This window comes from Myotis daubentonii, chromosome 18 (assembly GCF_963259705.1).
Source record: "Myotis daubentonii chromosome 18, mMyoDau2.1, whole genome shotgun sequence".
Lineage (NCBI taxonomy): Eukaryota > Metazoa > Chordata > Mammalia > Chiroptera > Vespertilionidae > Myotis > Myotis daubentonii.
The window spans coordinates 17,899,909-17,919,218 of NC_081857.1; the positions used below are offsets into that span (position 1 = coordinate 17,899,909).

The following is a 19,310-nucleotide window of genomic DNA, read 5'->3' on the forward strand; positions in this document are numbered from 1 at the left end:
TCAGTGGTTAGAGTGTCAGCCTTCTCAGGTCAAGGGCATGAAGTGGGAAAGTGGTGACTCCCAGAATAGCGGTTTTACATAAATGAAACACAACTTTATTTTTCAGTGGCAATTAATAACTCATATCAATGGTCTAAAGTTTTGTATGTTTTTTTCAACAGGACCCTCCTTTTGTAAAGTCAAATCTTACGCAGAAATAAACATAGAACACAGGTAAAAGCAGAACTATTCCAGCAGAAGTTGGAGCTGAACCAATCTTCAGAGGCCCGAGAATCAACATTTAGCATTATATTAGTTTCAGATATACAACATAATGATTTTATAATTGTACTAGAGGCCCGGTGCACGAAATTAGTGCACGGGGGGGGGGGGATGTCCCTCAGTCCAGCCTGCACCTTCTTGCAATCCGGGACCCCTCAGGGGATGTTCAACTGCTGGTTCAGGCCTAAACTGGCAGTCGGACATCCCTCTCACAATTTAGGACTGCTGGCTCCTAAGAATTCGCCTGCCTGCCTGCCTGATTGCCCCTAACCACTTCTGTCTCACCTCCCCGCAGTGGCTTCATCTGGAAGGATGTCCGGAATGACATCTGGAAGGTCGTTCAGCTGTCCAATCTAATTAGCATATTATGCTTTTATTATAAGAGATACATTGTGAAATAATCACCACAATAAATCCAGTTAACTCCCATTGCCATATAGTTCCAAGTTTTTTTCCTCTTGACATGAGAAATTTTCAGATCTACTCTCAGCAACTTTCAAATATGCAACATAGTATTAACTATAGCCACCATGCTGTACATCACATCTCCATGACTTACTTATTTATTTCATCACTGGAAATTTGTAGCTTTTAACCTCCTTCACCTATTTTGCCCACTTCTCACCCCCCATCTCTGGCAACCACCAGTCTGTTCTCTGTATCTATGAGCTTGGTTTTTGTGATCGGCTTATATGGTATTTGTCTTTCTCTGTCCGCCTTATATCACTTAGCATAATGCCCTCGTGGCCCATCCATGTTGTTGCAAACGGCAAGATTTCATTCATTTATGGCTGAATAATATTCCATTGTACGTATGCACGTACATATGTATGGTTGTATGAATGAATGATCTATTTTCTTTATCCATTCACCCATTTGATGGGCACTTAGGTTGTTTCCTGAAGCACAATTTAAAACCCTTTAGCTGCATAACCAAAGAATAACATTATAACTAAAAAACAACTGATTCAGATTAATTAAAATAGCACAAAATGTAATGAAATTATTTTGTATTTACTGATTGATTTTCTATATTTATTATGAAATAAAAATGTCATAGTTAATTAAAAAACTGATTCATTTCTTTGATACCAGCAAAAGGGAAAATACATTAATTGGCTTTCTCTCCTCTCAGGTAGGGAATAACAAGCTGCGAGTGCTCCATTAGAGCTTATCAGTGAAGCTGGGCTCCTAGGGTCTCTCCAGGTGGGAGTAAGCTCTGCTTCGTTCCACAGTCGCATAAATCAATGCCTCTTTGGAAAGTCTTCATGGTTAACACAGCCAGCCAAGTAAGTTTATGTGCCCTTTAAAATAACATTTAAAGTACTAATCTAAAACAAAAATAAGTTTAAACTTCTTGAGAAAAAGAAGTTATTGGGTCTGACAAGCCTTCATATATTTAATGAATGGTTTTCCATTAGGGTCCTAGTCTTTTCTACATCTGTTTCAGCTAGAAATTTCTGAAAGAACAGTTCTCTTGTGGAAGTCTGAACTTCAACCTCCAGACTCCATCTAAAAGAGAAAGTATAAGGAGTGAGTGAAATGAAAAAATACTAAAAGACTTATCCAAATATTTTTGAAGCTGCAAAAATACTCAGGGTAAGTTTTAGGAAAGTTGGCTTTTTATTTTTTTTTAAATTGGCTATTCTTATGGCACTTGCTCATCTGAAAATAAACTTTATTCTGTTTTATACTGCAGGCTGAATTAATAAATGACATTCTATAAAATTATGTATTCAACACTATGTCTTACTCTTCATTTCTAATAAAAATGGAAGACATTGTTGAAAAAAAGCAAAAACAAAACCCAGGAATCCAGGATGGGGTTACCTATTCTTGTGACATTTCTATTACTAGAAAATAACTGAAATTCAAGACAAATTATTTATTTCTTACAAAAGAGAAGAAAATTATATTTATTAGATTATCAAATTGGTCCTTTCATCTGATCTTTCCCTATTGATGTTATTACTTAAATACATTGCATAACACAGTATTATTTCATTAAAAAAGAGTAAAGTGTTATACATTCCAAGCTGATCCACTAACTTTCTCCACTACCACAGACTATACCAATATAGATATCACTACAATAAGTCCTGTTGTCATGTATCAATTGTCTCTTAAAAGTAAATCTGATGAACAAAAACAGATCCAGAAACAGAGAAGCATTGATCAGACTGTCAAACCTCAGAGGGAAGGTAGGGCAGGGTGGGGGTACGAGGGAAAGATCAATGAAAGGACTTTTATACATGCATATAAGCCTAAGCAATGGACACAGACACCAGGGGGGTGAGGGCATGAGTGGGGCGGGGATGGGGGATAAAGACACATATGTAATACCTTAATCAATAAAGCAAAAAAGAAAAAGAAAAAAGTAAATCTGTGTGACAAATTCCTAATAGCTCTCTGATATCTCCAGATACTTATTTTTCTAAAATTATCACCTTTGGTATTGGTTATCCTATTAGGAAAACACAAATTCCAAAGCAGAAGAGAAAGTGTATTTAGTGGCAATAACAATCTGAAAACTGAATGTGTGTACTGGTATGTACAAAGAAGACAATGTCAGCTAATGGATAGGCCAATTCAAATAAATTAAGAAAAGATCTGAAAGAGCTTCTGAAGGATAACAGAATATTCCACCTCAAAATAGGCCTTTTTGGCATAAGGGTTCATTTGAATTGATTGTTTTAAGAAACAGCAGACACAGGATTAGGCTCTGACGTAAATCTGCATAACAAGTCTTACCCTTTTCCTAGCCATCTCCTCAAAACCAGCCTTTCCCAAACCTTTCTTTCTTCTATCCTTAGCTGAAAAATGGCATTATTTAAGCCTGAGTTCTAAGCCATCCTTGAGAGTTACTAATTTTTTCCCTGGGAGTATCTCCCATGTATACATGAGGCATGCATGTTAATAAACTTTTGTTTGTTTTTCTCTTGTTAATCTATCTTTTGTTACAGAGTTCCAAGCTAAGAACTTAGAAGCCCTATACTTGAGGATGAAGTAAAATTTAGAAGGTAGAGTTTGGATTTTTATTTTGATTTTGGATAGGGGAGACTTGATCTTTCTCTATCTAGATTCCATTCTGAGAGATCAACCTTGCATCCCTAGCACTCACAGCATAGAACCTTTTTATAAACTCATTCTGTGTGTGAAATGTGTTTAAATTTTTTTTTTTAGAAAATGTCTTCATTGTTTTTATTTCTTTTAAAAATATTACATACTCATTTTATAAATCAAGAAAACACATAAAAGAAAAAAATGTTAAAATGACCTATAGTTGTATTATTTAGTGGTTACCATCAACATATTTGGGTATGATTTTTCCACTCTTTTTCTAGAACTACACATATATATGTAAGTAAATTAATGTATTTTTAAAACTTCAACCTTACCAGATATATAATTTTATAAACACTACTTGAAGTAATAATGTTACTTGTTTTATTAATTTATTGTTTATATTTATTTTATTCACTACTAATGAGTTAACTTGTTAATTTAATAAATAGTATTTGAATAAACAGTGGCCAAATTTTCACAAATGAGTTCATTAATTCCTGAAAACTTTCTTCCTAGTTACAGAAGATTTTAATATTCAAATTTTAAATGGTTTAACCATACCATACATTTTTTCTAAGTTTATAATTTTAAAAAGATGATAAAATAATCCAACAATGATATTCTTAAAATAAATAAAGTATCTGTGCCTATTTAAAATTATAATCAAGAATTTTGAAAGGTTTCTTTTTATTTTCTCTTTATCCATTCACTCATACCAAAACTGTTTAAATTATGTAGTAAATGACCATATAGTACATTTTTTCTTCTGGGGTCTGTAGCAAGAAAGAAAAAAGTCATTTGTTATGTTTGTCACTAAGCCAAATCATAACTAAAATGTTACAAGGGAGCTCTCGAACGTAGCTCAGACCATCTCTCAAAAGGTTTTGCTTTTATAACCCTATTGCAATTGGCTCATTCTAGGAATGTTTAAGAAAACCTGGAAAATATATGAAGCATGCATTCTGTTTCTATTTATTTACCGGTGGTCATAAGGAAGTTTCGTAAGTAGAACTTCCCTTATTTGACTCTTAACTCTTTCATCTCCTTTTTTGCTATTGAAGAATAAGAAGCGAAAATTACACTGTCATTGATTAATGTTTTTACTTATTTTGAACCAAGTATAAATAAGGATAAATCATGATATTATTTGGCTTTTGCACAGGATATGCAACTAATATCTTCACGAAACTGCTTATACTTCAATAGATAAGCCTAATGTTTTCAAAGTTGACTGTTGGTTCCTATCATGTAGAAACACTGAAAATAAGGTCTTGAGTTTTCTTCACTCTTTATGTATGAAATCCTTTAAACTTCTTTAAAAAAAATTCATGTATTCGCCAAAGAATGTCTTTAATTGACAATTATTTCTGGCAAAGGGACAAGCCAAATCTTTTCTTGCAACTTCAAAATAATACTTATCTACTGTGTGTAGTACCAAAGTTCTGACTTTTTCTTTCATATGAATAGTAATTACATAATAGAACTCCTGCATAAGTAATTAAGAGAAGAAAATTGGAAAATTATATAAACTCTTCTATGTCTAGGGATTAACAGCAGCCAATTTCCTTGGGCTAAATTATCAAATTATCATTATTAAAAGAAAATACTAGCAGTAGGCACCTTTTTATCTAGAAAAAAAAGATGTAGTAACCAGACCTCTTTCTTTTTCCCCCTTTTGTGGTAGATAAAAGGCTAACCTTTGATATCTTGGGCACACAATCTCTTAGACCAGCAGTTCTCAACCTGTGGGTCGCGATCCCTTTCGGGGTCGAATGACCCTTTCACAGGGGTCGCCTAAGACCATTGGAAAACACATATGTAATTACATATTGTGCCCTAACCAGTTTGGCTCAGTGGATCGAGCATCAGCCTGCGGACTCAAGGGTCCCAGGTTCGATTCTGGTCAAGGACATGTACCTTGGTTGCGGTCACATCCCCAGTAGGGAGTGTGCAGGAGGCAGCTGATCGATGTTTCTCTCTCATCGATGTTTCTAACTATCCCTCTCCCTTCCTCTCTGTAAAAAAAAAATCAATAAAATCTATATATATAAAATTACATATTGTTCTTGTGATTAATCACTATGCTTTAATTATATTCAATTTGTAACAATGAAATTGGGGATCACCACAACATGAGGAACTGTATTAAAAGGTCGCGGCATTAGGAAGGTTGAGAACCACTGTCTTAGATGGATTGACCAACTAGCCTAAATATTCAAGAAGGTTTGCGGAAAGAAGAAACTGAGATTGCAAAATTCTTCTTCCCAAGATTCAAAATTAGATCCTGTTCAAAATACTTTGAACACATGATCTCACACACAAAATATCTTACTGTATGTGTTCCTAATAATTCCTAGATTCGATTATTGAAATGTAATTGCCTTCTTTTCAATGATTTTAAATCTTTGCAAAATATCAATACAATATCTTTTGAAACAACAGGTATAGAGCCTTTTAAATGTGTTAGTTCTCTTGTTCTCTCTGAATTCTTGTAAGATCAGATATAGTCTGGCGTGTGTGCATGGGGGAGGAGTTTGGAGAGAGAAGAGAAGAGAAGAGAAGAGAAGAGAAGAGAAGAGAAGAGAAGAGAAGAGAAGAGAAGAGAAGAGAAGAGAAGAGAAGAGAAGAGAAGAGAGAATATGGGAGAGGAGTTAAGGGGAGAGGAAGGATTAGTAGAGATAGATGCTTATTAATTGACCCTGAATATATGCTTTCTATAAACAACAACAAAACTTTAAAATTTGAATAGATAAAATATGAAAGGAAATATCCAAATAGTTGATGCCCTGTGAAAATGGCTCAGTAGAATTTTATTTGCTTCAACACTGAGGATTTTCTTGTGTTCCTGTGTGGTTCTCGGTGGGTTAACTCTAAGAGATCATGGTCAGGGACTTCAGTGGTAAACAAGTTGTTTCAGTTTTAATGATCAAGCATTGGGACATTTTTCTTTCAATTCAAATCTTTAGTTTCCATCACACTCCAGTAAAAATAAAGACCAGCTCTCTAAACGGGGGGAAAAGATCAGCTCTTTCAAGCCAGTGCCAGTTTGACTGAATTTTTTGTAGAGACTTTGAGATTGACATTACAGCTGACATCTCATACTCAAAATCAGTATCTTATTTCAGTTTCTAATCAAAATAAAGTCAGCTAAGTAAACAGGTTTATTGCTTTTACTATTTGTTTTTGTCCTGTTGAATGCATGTAACCTATTGGCTAACATTTGCTCTTCAATAACATCTCTTTCTTTTCTTTTTGCTTTTCTTTTAAGAAGCATTCTTCTAATCATTTAGATAAGCTTCTTTCTCCTTTCCCTCTGCATTTTTCTGAAATTCTTAGACAAGTAATATAGGGGTCACATAATATGATTGTCTTATAATGGATTGTAGGACAACACTTTCATATTGAAACTTACATTTCAAAGACTGTCAAACTACAGCAGGAAGGCCAAGGTGGGTTGGGGGGGGGGGGTGGGTAAGAGATCAACCGAAGGACTTGTATGCATGCATATAAGCATAACCAATGGACACAAGACACTGGGGGGTATGGGAGGCTAGGGGAAGGTCAAGGGGAGAGAAAAAAAGGAGACATATGTAATACTCTTTGTAATACTTTAAGCAATAAAACAATTAAAAAAATAAAAATAAAAATAATGACAAAGGCAGTGAGTTTTGTTTCATAGATCTAACCCCTACTGCCTTCGCAGAATGTACTGCCACAGTTTGTAACTACTGCTTCAAATAGTCCCTAGAGCTAATGCATGCAACGAGGAAATGGAAGATGGCCATTCTCATTTTTAGAAAGTTTCTCTTTTTAAACAATGCATTCCCCACTCACGACCGTTTCATACTGCAGAGGGCTCTGCTGGACTCAGTATTCTTTGCCTAAATGGGGCACTATTGAGGAGAATCATCCTTCTTTATCTTCACTTGCAAGGAATATTATGTACTTTGCACACTATAAATGTCATTTTGAAAAAGCGTTCACAGTCTCATAGACCTATGAGCAACAAATAATTTTTTAAACAATAAATTATGTTGTTTTTTTCTAGACAAATGGAAACATGCAGTACACATGGCTTTGTTTAACCACATCAGTGACCTATAAATCACTCCCAGGTGCCTTGGGATGATAAGGAAACTGTGTGACGGCAACAACAGAGTTCCCATCACACACGCATGAGGATAGCATGTCTTTCTTAGCATAATAATACAAAAGAAAGCATTCCACGGGAACGAAGGTAAGTGGTCCTTTATAGGTGTGTTTGTGGGTACAGAGACATCCCTAATATTTTCAAGTCTGAGCTCGGCGCTCTCTGCCTCACTTTCAACATTTCATTCGGTGAATCGGAAGAAGGACTGAGTGGAAACATTTACACATTGTCCTCACGCATTTCCTGTAGCGTTCTACGATGTCATAAATATCTCTGATCCACTTTCAAATTTCAGAGGAAACACCGGCTTTTCCTCATTTTCAAGGTCAGGGGTAAGGTTACATTTTTGAAATAATGTCTGGAGTGAAACTCAGAACAAGGGAAAACATAATGGCAGATACCTCATTTCAGAGCACTCAGTGCTCAAAACCCCGGGTCTCAGAGATTCATTAAGCCTATATGCAGACAACTCTGGGTTCAAATTCCAGTCCCAAGTGGCTGTTGGCCAGAATAGCAGGAAGGGACTGTGTCAAATTCATACTCCAGCAAAGTTTACAGACTTTTTAATATCAGTACTGACTCCAACGAAAATGAGTCTAAAACTAGCAAGAGCAATACATCCAGTAATCTAATGTATGCAGCTTTCAGTTACTAGGTTGTTAGTATTTTCCACAGATTGGCCACAAGACGGTCGGCCAGGTCACTTCCATTTCCTGGGTTTTAGCTACTTCCTCTGAAATATCTACTGAATTCGACTCTCCCTTTCCCATTGGGATTCAATCCTTTAGTGGAAGAAAAAGATGTTTTCTTTATCTTACAGTATCCAGTTCTGTTCAGACGGAAGGTTCCTCGGCTGTCTTCCTCCAGAGGAACTCCATGGACCTGTCCCTTGCTCAGCTCCAGGATGCGTCTCAGGTGCAATCACCTCCCTCCTCTTCCCGGCAGGGCATCCGGGGGCGGGGGGGGGGGGGGGGCTGTCTCCTTCCCTCTCCTCTCGTTAGCTGCACCGACACATGCACACCCAGGAGGACTCACAGGGGCGTGGGATTTACTTCCCATAGAGTGCATGTTATCTTTTTGTTATTATTACTATTAGTGCTTTATAGGTCAGTAATATGGTTAAGAGAAGTTGTGTGTACATTATGCTTCCATTTGTTTAGAAAAAAGTACATACTTAGTTTATTGTTTAAAAACTTAAAAAAAAAAAACACAAAACAGCCTCTTTAATAAATAGTGCTGGGAAATTTGGTCAGATACATGCAAAAAAATGAAACTAGATCACCAACCTACACCATACACAAAAACAAACTCAAAATGGCTAAAGAACTTGAACATAAGACGGGAAACCATAAAAATCCTACAAGACTCCATAGCAGCAAAATTGCAGAAATATGTCGTAGCAATATCTTTACAGACACAGATCCTAGGGCAAGAGAGACTAAGGAGAAAATAAACAAATGGAATTACATCAAAATAAAAAGTTTCTGCACAGCAAAAGAAACCATCAACAAAACAAGAAAGCCCACTGCATGGGAGAACATATTTGCCAATGTTATCTCCGATAAGGGTTTAATCTCCAACATTTACAGGGAACTCATACAACTCAACAAAAGGAAAATAAACAATCCAATCAAAAGATGGGCAAAGGACCTAAATAGAATCTTTTCGGAAGAGGACACTCAGGAAGCCAAGAGACACATGAAAACATGCTCAAAGTCACTAATCATCCGAGAGATGCAAATCAAAACGACATTGAGGTACCACCTCACACCTGTCAGAATGGCTATCATCAACAAATCAACAAATGACAAGTGCTGGAGAGGATGCGGAGGAAAAGGAACCCTCCTTCACTGCTGGTGGGAATGCAGATTGGTGCAGCCACTGTGGAAAACAGTATGGAGTTTCCTCAAAAATTTAAAAATGGAACTGCCATTTGACCCAGTAATTCCACTTCTAGGAATATATCCCAAGAAAACAGAAACACCAATCAGAAAGGATATATGCACCCCTATGTTCATAGCAGCACAATTTACCATAGCCAAGATTTGGAAACAGCCTAAATGCCCATCAACAGATGAGTGGATTAGAAAACTATGGTACATCTACACAATGGAATACTATGCTGCTGCAAAAAAGAAGGAATTCTTACCATTTGCAGCAGCATGGATGGAACTGGAGAGCATTATGCTAAGTGAAATAAGCCATGAAGTAAAAGAAAAACACCACATGATCTCACTCATTTATGGATAATAAAGAACATTATAACTGATGAACAAAAAGATAGATACAGAGGCAGAAAAGCATTGAACAGACTGTCAAATTACAGTGGGAAGGCTGGGGAGTGTTGGGGTGGGGGGGAGGGTAAGAGATCAACCAAAGGACTTGTATGCATGCATATAAGCACAACCAATGGACACAAGACACTGGGGGGATGGGGTGGGGGAATGTGCCAGGGGGTAGGGGAGACCAGGATAAAGTCAATGGGGGGGAAAAAAAGGAGACATATGTACTACTATCTGTAATACTTTAAACAATAAAATAAAATCTTTAAAAAAAGAACAGCAAATTTTTATGAGTTAATTTTAAGTTTATTAAATGTTCTAAAGATATATGATGTCTTTTTAAATAAAGAAACAGTTTGCTCTGCAAAAAAAAAAACCTACACAAAAAACAAAAAAAAAACTTATTTATTGCCAATAGGCCTATAAGAATTCAAGGAATGTACTCAGCCTCATCTCTGAAACATAATAAGCATTCTGTACGGGTTACCTACATATGACTAGCATCATTGTGATCATCTCAGAATAAGCAGTTAAAACTTTTTTCCTTTTTAGTGGTTTTGCTGTGATGTGAAAATGGGAAATTATAAAAATTTGAGAATCTTACAAAGTATTTGTTCTGAGTTCATTCTCCCTTAGGCATTTATTTCTAAAGGGGAGGGGGGCTCACTGCCGGAAGCCGGTCCATCCTTGCTGCTTGACACAGTCGCTGCAGGAAAGAAACATCTGCACAGCATATGTTTCAAGGGACCTGGCGTATATGGCATACTGTTCTTAATATGTTTGCTCCCCTTAGCGCTATATGTTTTAACCAAGGTCACCTCTCCGAGAAAGGTTGTTTCCCCAGGTAGGGATTTTTCCCTGAAGTTAGGGAGGGGATAAAACCCCTTAACTAAGTGCCAGGCAGGTAGTTAATCACTTTAACTACAAACAATCATGCTTAAGCTACATAATCTTTACTCCCTGGAATGGAGATAAGAAACACCCTAACCTTTGCAATAGAAATTGACAGGATTAAAATCAACTGGTATAAATACAGATGTAACAAGACAATAAACACCAGAACTTGGCTAGAGATCCTGGCTAGGCTGCTGATCAACTGAACGCTGTCTCTGTGTCATTCCTTCTTCGCCAACTCCGTCCACACCTTTGGGGACCCCTGGACCTGCTGGGGTTGGACCCCAGCAGCTCAAAAAATACTCCTCTCCTTCTGAGCCTTTCACAGGGCCTGCACTCCATGCAGAACTATCTGTGTCCTCCTTGGGAGATGAGCCATTCCTGTTCTAAGAGACTCCAGGCTGGGTGATTTCCATACTCCCCAGACTATAAGAGTTTACTACACCTACTAGTATTCTTTATTTAATCTTCACAACAGTCCTATGAGTCAACTAATACACTTTTTTTTCACATAAAGAAACAGTTGCAGAGAAGTTAAATAACGTTGAGTAAAGTTATTCAACTAGCTAATGACAAAGAGGTCATTCAAACCCAGGTCTCCTTGATGCTAAAGCCCCAGCGTTTCCTATTACAGCATGCAGTCTTTGGTCATCTCATCAGAAAGGGACACTAAATACATATTTCTTTGTTTTAGGGGAAATTCTAAAAACATGGCTGGAATCTTTTGACTAGCATGTATCACTAAATAAAAGTGATGGCTGTTCATATTCACTGATATGTTCTAAACACAACAACCATATGAAGTAGTTACTATCGTCCTCCCCATTTTACACATGAGGAAACTGAGACAGAAAAGCAAGTAACCTGACTCAGGTCATACGGCTGGAATGTGCGCCATGGCCCCAGAGTCTGGGGTCTTCACTTCTACACATGCTGCTTGGGTTGGATATTTCCATTTTGTTTCTCCAGATTTTTTCTCTACCCTTCTCCATCAGGCTCTCTGGGAAGAGGGCCTTTATGGAATCCCTCAACAGGGCTCCTTGGTCTTTCACCCTCCAGTTGGATTGGGGGAATGGAAGTCACCAGGAAATGAGAAGCGATGAAGACTTAGTCGATAATGGAGCTTTGTCTTACTGTCTTTTCCCAAGAATATAACATCTGTGAGCAACTCTGAGATTCCAAACTTGGACTTTTAATGTCCAAAGGAAGCATTAATTAGATCCACTGACAATCACCCAATTTACAAAGAAATGGAGGAGTAGGACTGTTTAGTTCCGTTTTCATCTTCAAAGGTAAACTGTTTAAGTACATCCTTGAGATGAGTCTTAACTTGTGTTTCTAAAATGTAATACTGTACAATGATTTATAGACTACTCACGCTTGCCCAACTAATTTCTTTACTTTGGTTTCCCTTTTATGTTAAGGAGAGATGAAAGATACATAGGTCTTCTACTTAATCATTATTTAAAAGAGAAAAAAAAAACAGACAGGAAAAACTTTAAGTTAGCTCAAGAGAGTTGATAAAAAAATATATATATATACCTCGCTAGAGGTTGGGAAATTGATGAACTAGGTTAAGAGGGGAAAACACAATTCTCTCCAGTATTATGAAAAATTGCTTTTGAGTAAAATGAAAGGACTCAGTATGTGTGTGGCTTCCCTTAAGTTCAGTGTCTATTAAATATGCAGATATCTCAATAGCATCTAGTTTCCCTAGAGTTTATAACGTTTATATAATAGGAATATTTGGAACAATGAGAAAAGAAAAATGGCTAAATTATACACTAAAAGCTTTAAAAATCCATTTTTAGCACGGTCACTCTGCTTTTCCTTAGCAAAATCTTTCACCATGGTGGCTTTCTGAGGGAACATACTGGTTTATACAGTTCCAGTCACCCCTCTGTAATACCTTTTCCTCACTCACAAGAAAAAAGAAACCATCTCTCCAGCATCTTTCCAGACTCCCCCACTCAAATTTATTTCCCAGCACCAGCCAGCCATCTGGTTTCTAACGAACACAGGGGCCCATTTTCCCCATTTGAAAGCAAAATAACATTAAAACGATTGTAATAATACTAGTTAACATTTATTTGCCACTTGCCCCGCACCAGTCCCCGTGTGAAACATTTCACATGCATTATCTTATTTAATCTCAGGACTTTCTAAAATGGATAGTTCTATTATTCCCATTTTACAAACAAGGAAACTGGGGCTTAGAGAGACCATGTCACAAAGAAATACAGAATTGTATCAGTTAGGATGCATTTATCTTTGGGTTACTGACTGCTCAACTCTAACTGGCTTAAGCAAAAAGACATTTCCTTAATTTTGGAGACAGCAGTAGGACGGGTTCAAATGCTAACTCAATCCAAAGGTTTTGGGTGTTCATAGCTCTCTCTTCCCCCTTGTATTTGTTTCATGCCTGACTTGGATGGAGATGCCTGCATCAGATCTGGGATTCATATCCATGTGGGACAATATCTGGAAGACGAGAACTTGTGCAAGACACCCTTAACTAAATTCCCCTTGAGTCCCAGTGGGCTAAAGTAGATGAGATCATCTCTCCTGAACCAATTGGCAAGGGCGTTGGAATGGCTATGATTGGTAGATAAATTAACAGCCCATCCCCACTGGCATCAAGCCCCACTATATAAAAATGGGCAATTTTAGCAATGCTTCTCTCTAGTCATATTCTGCCTAAGCTAAGTTTAAAGATCAGAATGCCAGTTAAGGATGCGGGAGAGAAACTATTAACGAACTAGTGGGTTAAATTTCTCTAATACATCTATAAAGTTTTTTTTGCAATATATACCACGTTTTTATAAACTGTTATTCTTGGAAATTGTTAAAAATTATTAGGTCTATAAAAATTGTGCACTGGGCCACTTATTTAATAAATAAGGCATTTTCTCTGTTTAAGGCAACAACAATATTTTCAATTTTGTGCAAGCCAATCTCCCTAGGTATATGGATATAAGTGTAGTTATATTCACAGAATATACCATGGTATTTTCCAGCTACGGGACCCTAATAAAGTCTATGGTTCTCCCTTAAAGTTACATCCAGTTTATACTGGGAATCTCCCAACTGTGCTTGACTGCTCACAGATTCAAACAACTATTCTTCCAAATGCCCTGGCGCTGGCCATGTCTCTTTCCACCACTTCTCTTCCCTAGTATCTCTGCTGGGAACCACCATGTCCACTGGGCGTGGCATCCTCTGCTGACACCAACTCCCATGGGTCTGTGCTGAACACCACTGCCACCTCCAACTAAGAGCCTCACAACACCCTAAGGGGGCGTGGTCCTCCCTGATGGGAGACAGAATGGCACTCCTCCTCACTTACACCCTACTCTGGGCTCACAATAGTGACTGTACTGCAGGGGCTTGCACAAGCTGAGATGAAAAACAACTGCAACCAGTGTCCTGTCCCTCATTAAGGTCAGTCCCACTCTGTGGGACGGATCAGGAAACTCGGTTCCTGAGAGAGTCCTGTGCTCTTCCCCAACTCTTTCCTTCCCAGGCTCCCAAATTCTCATGCAAATGTTTATACAAATCACTGCCAAGGCCTTCCCACAGGAGTTGTCAGACCCTGCCCAGGCATTTCTGATCTCTGTGTCCACTAGGACTCAAGCCATAACCCTCTCTGAGGCTGTTTCTTTCAAGAAAAAAAAAAAATTTAGACTAACGTAACCTTCCAGGTTTGTATATTATCTGTTGATTAAAAAATATTTTTTGCTCGATTGTTTATTCTAGAAATTTGCAATGTCTTATCATGATGAGATAAGAAGTCTTTAGCTGTAAGTGGACTACTGAACCATTTCATTAGAGCACAAAGGAGTCTGCCATGAAGTTAATAGAATGAATGTAGATACAGTGACCATATCAATCAATTGTGAGTTATGCCTACATAAAACCTTATCTTTACAGTGCCATGTTCCTAGAAACTTAAGGGGGAGCCAAATAAATACTTTTCTTTTTTATCACAAGGAAGCAAAGGAAAAGTGACAAAAAGGGAAAAAATTAGGACAATTAGACATATCTCTAACACTTTTTTTAAGAAAATACCAAGATTTTCATCATATGCAAGTTACAGATTTTATTACCAAAAATGTTTTTAGAAGACTAGTTTGCAGTTACAGTTTTTACTTTTAATCTTAGAGATCAAACTTCTTTAGAATTTTGCTCAATAACCAACTTTTTTCAGTAAACAGGAAAGCCTCATTTTACCAGTTATCCAAAAACTGTGCATCAGAAATATGAATTGACCTTTGGAATCAGAAAGAACTACAAAAATGTTCAAATCCCACTAAGTACATTTTAAATATATTTATGCTTAAATCTAAATAAGTTGACAGTATAGTATAATACAACCTAGAAATTAATACTAGATAAATCTCCACATTGGTGTAATGCCTTTATTGACCTATGGCCTAGGAAAATAAAACCTTTTTGTTCAAATTGGTTTTGGAATCAAATCTGTCACAATCAGGTTGGCCTAGCTGATGTTGGTAAAGAACCTTATAATTAAGTAGACCCACTTTATGACACTCACCTCATTAACCTGCTTTTTGTCCAGGTGGAACACTTGACCAGAACTTGTGGAGGCAATTTCTTCATAGACTTTGTATCCAATATGGCTTCGATCATCGCAATCTCCAGTGAGCACAAATACCACCTTTGATTTTTTTAAAAAAGAAGACAATTTAAAGGGTTTTCAGAAATCAATATACATTTATTGAGCACCTCTTATGCGTTAACAAACTACTAAACAAGTGGAATATATAACACATATATTTATATATTCCTCCTTATATCCCGTACACTTGGCAAAGTTCTTCTTACTAAACAGATGAAGCTTATTTTGTCATCCTTGTATCCAAACAGGCATGTGACTTGCTTTGGCCAGTACCATAGGCAAAAGGGACATTCTATCAGTTTTGAGCCTACACTCAAGAAGCCTTAGGTATTTCTACTTGATTTCTAGTGTTTCTGTCCTGTCCATGAGAAGAGCATACCTATATCAGCTTGCTTACTGGTCTTAGATAAGAGAATGAGAAGCCGGTGAGGCAGAGTTAAGTTACCCCAGATATAAGCCTATATAAGCCAAACTCAAACTATCCCCAGACATACAAGTGGGCAAGTCTAGCCAAGCTCACCTGAGCTCTGCTAACATGTGAGAAATAAATGCTTGTTGTTTTAAGCTACTGATAGTGAGAAATGCTTGTTACACAGCAGTAGCTAACTGATACAATTAGGAACTCTAACTCTGACAAGATTCCACATAGGAGATGACAATTGAAATAAAGGCCTTTTGTGCTGGTCTATGTTTTTCTCAGTTATAAGGACACAATGGTAACAAGTACCTTAATTAATCCCCAAATCACTTCTTCTCTGTATAAAAACAACAAGACATTCATATACTTTGTACAAATGTCACATATCCACTTGTACACATAAATTACATGATACATACATATTGGAGTACACAAACATGGATTAACAGTTGTAATTATTGACATTGGCACACATGGTCAAAGCAGAGAGACGCGCTCTCACATGCTGTGTTCCTTACAGCTGTATTCAGATGGAACATCCAGGGGTTGCTTCCCACTCACCTGTGACTGTTTCTGTTGAATAAGCTGCAGAACCTCATGAGTGAGCCGATAATCCTTGGACCGTGCATCAGTGAAAACATAGATGAAAGAACCAGGAAGAGAAATTTCCAAGGCAATTTTTATAGCTCCAATACTCATTTCCGGACAATCACCACCACCCTGTTGAGAAGCAGAGAGGGAAAAAAAATGCAATTATTTCAGAAGCAGAAAAGAAAGGGGTGTTTTAGTTATGACAGGTGGCCTTTGGAGCTCTAGAACTAAACAAGCACTCTTCACTTTGATTTTCTGTCAGTTTGCTATGGGATTAGCCACTTCGTATATGTGAAAATAGAAAAGAGATAAAGTGATGTGAACATGAAAAAAACCTGGAACTGCACTTATAAATAAATTCTAAATTCACCCAAAATACACAAAATAATGGAACTATTATATATTTTTATTGAATTTATTGAGGTGACATTGGTTAATAAAATTATATGTTTAAGTGTACAATTCTATAATACATCATCTACACATTGCATTGTTTTCCACCCAAAGTCAAATCTTCTTCCATCACCATATATGTATTTGACTCCTTTTACTTCCCAGCCCCCTTCCTTTTGTCTGTGTCTATGAGTTTTCCTTGGTCTTGTTTGTTCCTTTGTTGCTTTCAGCTTTATATCCCACATATTAGTAAAATCATATGGCTCATTACTTTTTCGGTCTGACTTATTTTGCTGAGCATGCCTACAGCCATACCACCCTAAACACACCTGATCTCTTCTGTTATATATTTTTAGCTAAATGTGATGCACTCTCCCATTCTCTTTCATGACTATTTAACATGTCACCTCTTTTCTTTTATCTCCTCACTCTTACTTCATGACCTTGCTTCTATTTTCCTGAGGAAATGGAAGCAATCAGAAGAGAACTTTCATAAACTCCTGCTGCGATTCCTATGAACCTACTTGCATAGCAGCCACATGCCCTGACTTCACACGAAGGAATCGTTTGTGCTCCCAGGTAAGGCTGAGTACTCACCTGGTGTCTAATCAAGGACATGGCCCCTGTGGCTGTCTCCTCTCTCTACTCTAGCACCAAACCATTCATCTTTACTGCATCCTTCCTACCAGCAAACAAACATACTGGTATATCGCCCATCTCCCAAGGTTTTGCTCAAATGTTACCTATCACAGAAGCCTCCCATGACCACCTTATCTAAAATACATCCTCTGTGTCATTGTTTTCACTCTGCTTCATTTTTCCTTCTAACACATGATCTCTGAGTTTTATTTACTTTTTCTTTTTAAAAAAATATTTTTGTTGGTTTCAGAGAGGAAGGGAGAGGGAGAAAGAGATAGAAACATCAATGATGAGGGAGAATCATTGATCAGCTACCTCCTGCACACCCCACTGGAGATGGAGCCCGAAACCCGGGGATGTGCCCTGACAGGGAATCGAACTGCGACCTCCTAGTTCATGGGTTGGTGCTCAACCATTGAGCCACACCACCCAGGCTGCTTTAAGTATTGAAACCAATCTTATTCTCCTGAACAGAAAGCACCTCTTTGAAACCCTGAACCTCATAAACATGATGTTTAATATTGGTTACCACCAGAAGGAAAGAGTGTGGTGAGCAGACACAGCTGTAACTCCACAGAGAATTTCACAAATATAATTATAAACGAAAGGCATTCCTTATATTCCTGGAACGTTTTTAAATCTTAGTCTAAAAATATAACTCTTTGACTTTTATGGAAGAACTACCACAAAGTCTCAAAGCAGCCAGAACATGGGGGAATGTCCACTCACAAGGAAACATGTTGACCCACACACGTCAGAAACCCGCCCTGGCTGTGCTTACACCTCCCTTAGGAGTGGTCTGTGTTGCTTATTCATTTTTTCCCAGCTGTGGAAATGAGTATACTCTTTACAATAAAAATGAGTATTCTGCCCTGAATTTCACATTTGCAGTCACAGATTATATTATAATCTTGTGGATTATAAATTATTCTCGGAACTAAAACTCTTCTCTTCCCAAAGTATCTTTAAATAATTACCTTTCTGCTTATATTAGTTAGTTGTTATCTAAGAATTAAAACTAAATGTTAACGAGTAATTCATATCTTAGTGAAACTATTTGTCTCTCTCACTGTTGATATGGATTTCTGGGGGGGGGGGGGAAGAGTGTGGGTTTTGTTTTTTTCTCTCAAAAGAAGTTAACATACAACATTACATTCTTATAAAAGCTCCCTATGTGATACTTCAGTTTAATTTTGTAATCATTTAAAATCATAAAGAACCTGTGCTGTCTAACACAGTAGCCACTAACTAGCCTCATGTGGCTACTGAGCATTGAAATTGAGGAACTAAACATTTTATTTTAATTAATGAAAATTTAAAAACATAAGAAGTACTAATTTTTTATATTAATGGTGTTGAAATTATGTTTTAGATATAATGGGTTCAACAGAGCATTAAAGTTAATTTCAACTGCTTTTTTTTAAATTGCATATGCGGCTCACATTGTCTTTTTTGTTGGCCAGCACTGCTTTCGGATGATCCATTTGGTTTAGTGATGTCGACTCCCTTCTAGACTGTTATTTGTCAAGTTGTTGCTTTGATCTGAAAGTCTTCCGTGAACTTTGTTTCCTGGCAAAAGTTATTAGAAACCAAGTTCATGTTGCTTCCATTTACTAAGGTCAGGAATCAAGCTGCAAACAACTCCAAAAACCTATAAATTATTCACTTTTGTTTAAATATATATACACGAAGTGTATCCAAAAGTTTATAAATTATAAATGTAGCTTGTCAGAGGCTGCAAAAAGCAGAGGGAGAAGAACTCTCCTTCCTCTGGATGCCCACAGAGTATCGGTCATTCTTCCACTGTAGTACTTGCCGAGTTGTATTATCATTTCTCTGTTTCCTCCCCCCAGATCTTGGGTTCCCCGAGGAAATCCAGTAAGTGTTCCATTAGCTGTTTGATGAATGAACGGACAAATGAATGAACAGTGAGTAAACGAGTGAATGGGATCGTACCAAACAATCTAGGCTCATCTG

General features: G+C 37.3%; 1 protein-coding gene across 3 annotated transcripts in view; it reads right to left on the reverse strand.

Moving 5' to 3' along the window:
• HMCN1 (hemicentin 1) overlaps positions 1-19,310 on the reverse strand; it is a 378,235-nt gene that overhangs the window by 256,193 nt on the left and 102,732 nt on the right. For all 3 annotated transcript variants that reach the window (XR_009449952.1, XM_059675580.1, XM_059675579.1), the window contains exons 3-4: positions 16,272-16,430; positions 15,209-15,331 (exon numbers count right to left, since the gene is read on the reverse strand). Coding sequence is in view for 2 of the 3 variants with exons in the window: in XM_059675580.1 (XP_059531563.1) it covers positions 15,209-15,331; positions 16,272-16,430 (282 nt within the window). In the remaining variant the exon portion in view is untranslated. The remainder of the gene's footprint in view (positions 1-15,208; positions 15,332-16,271; positions 16,431-19,310) is intronic.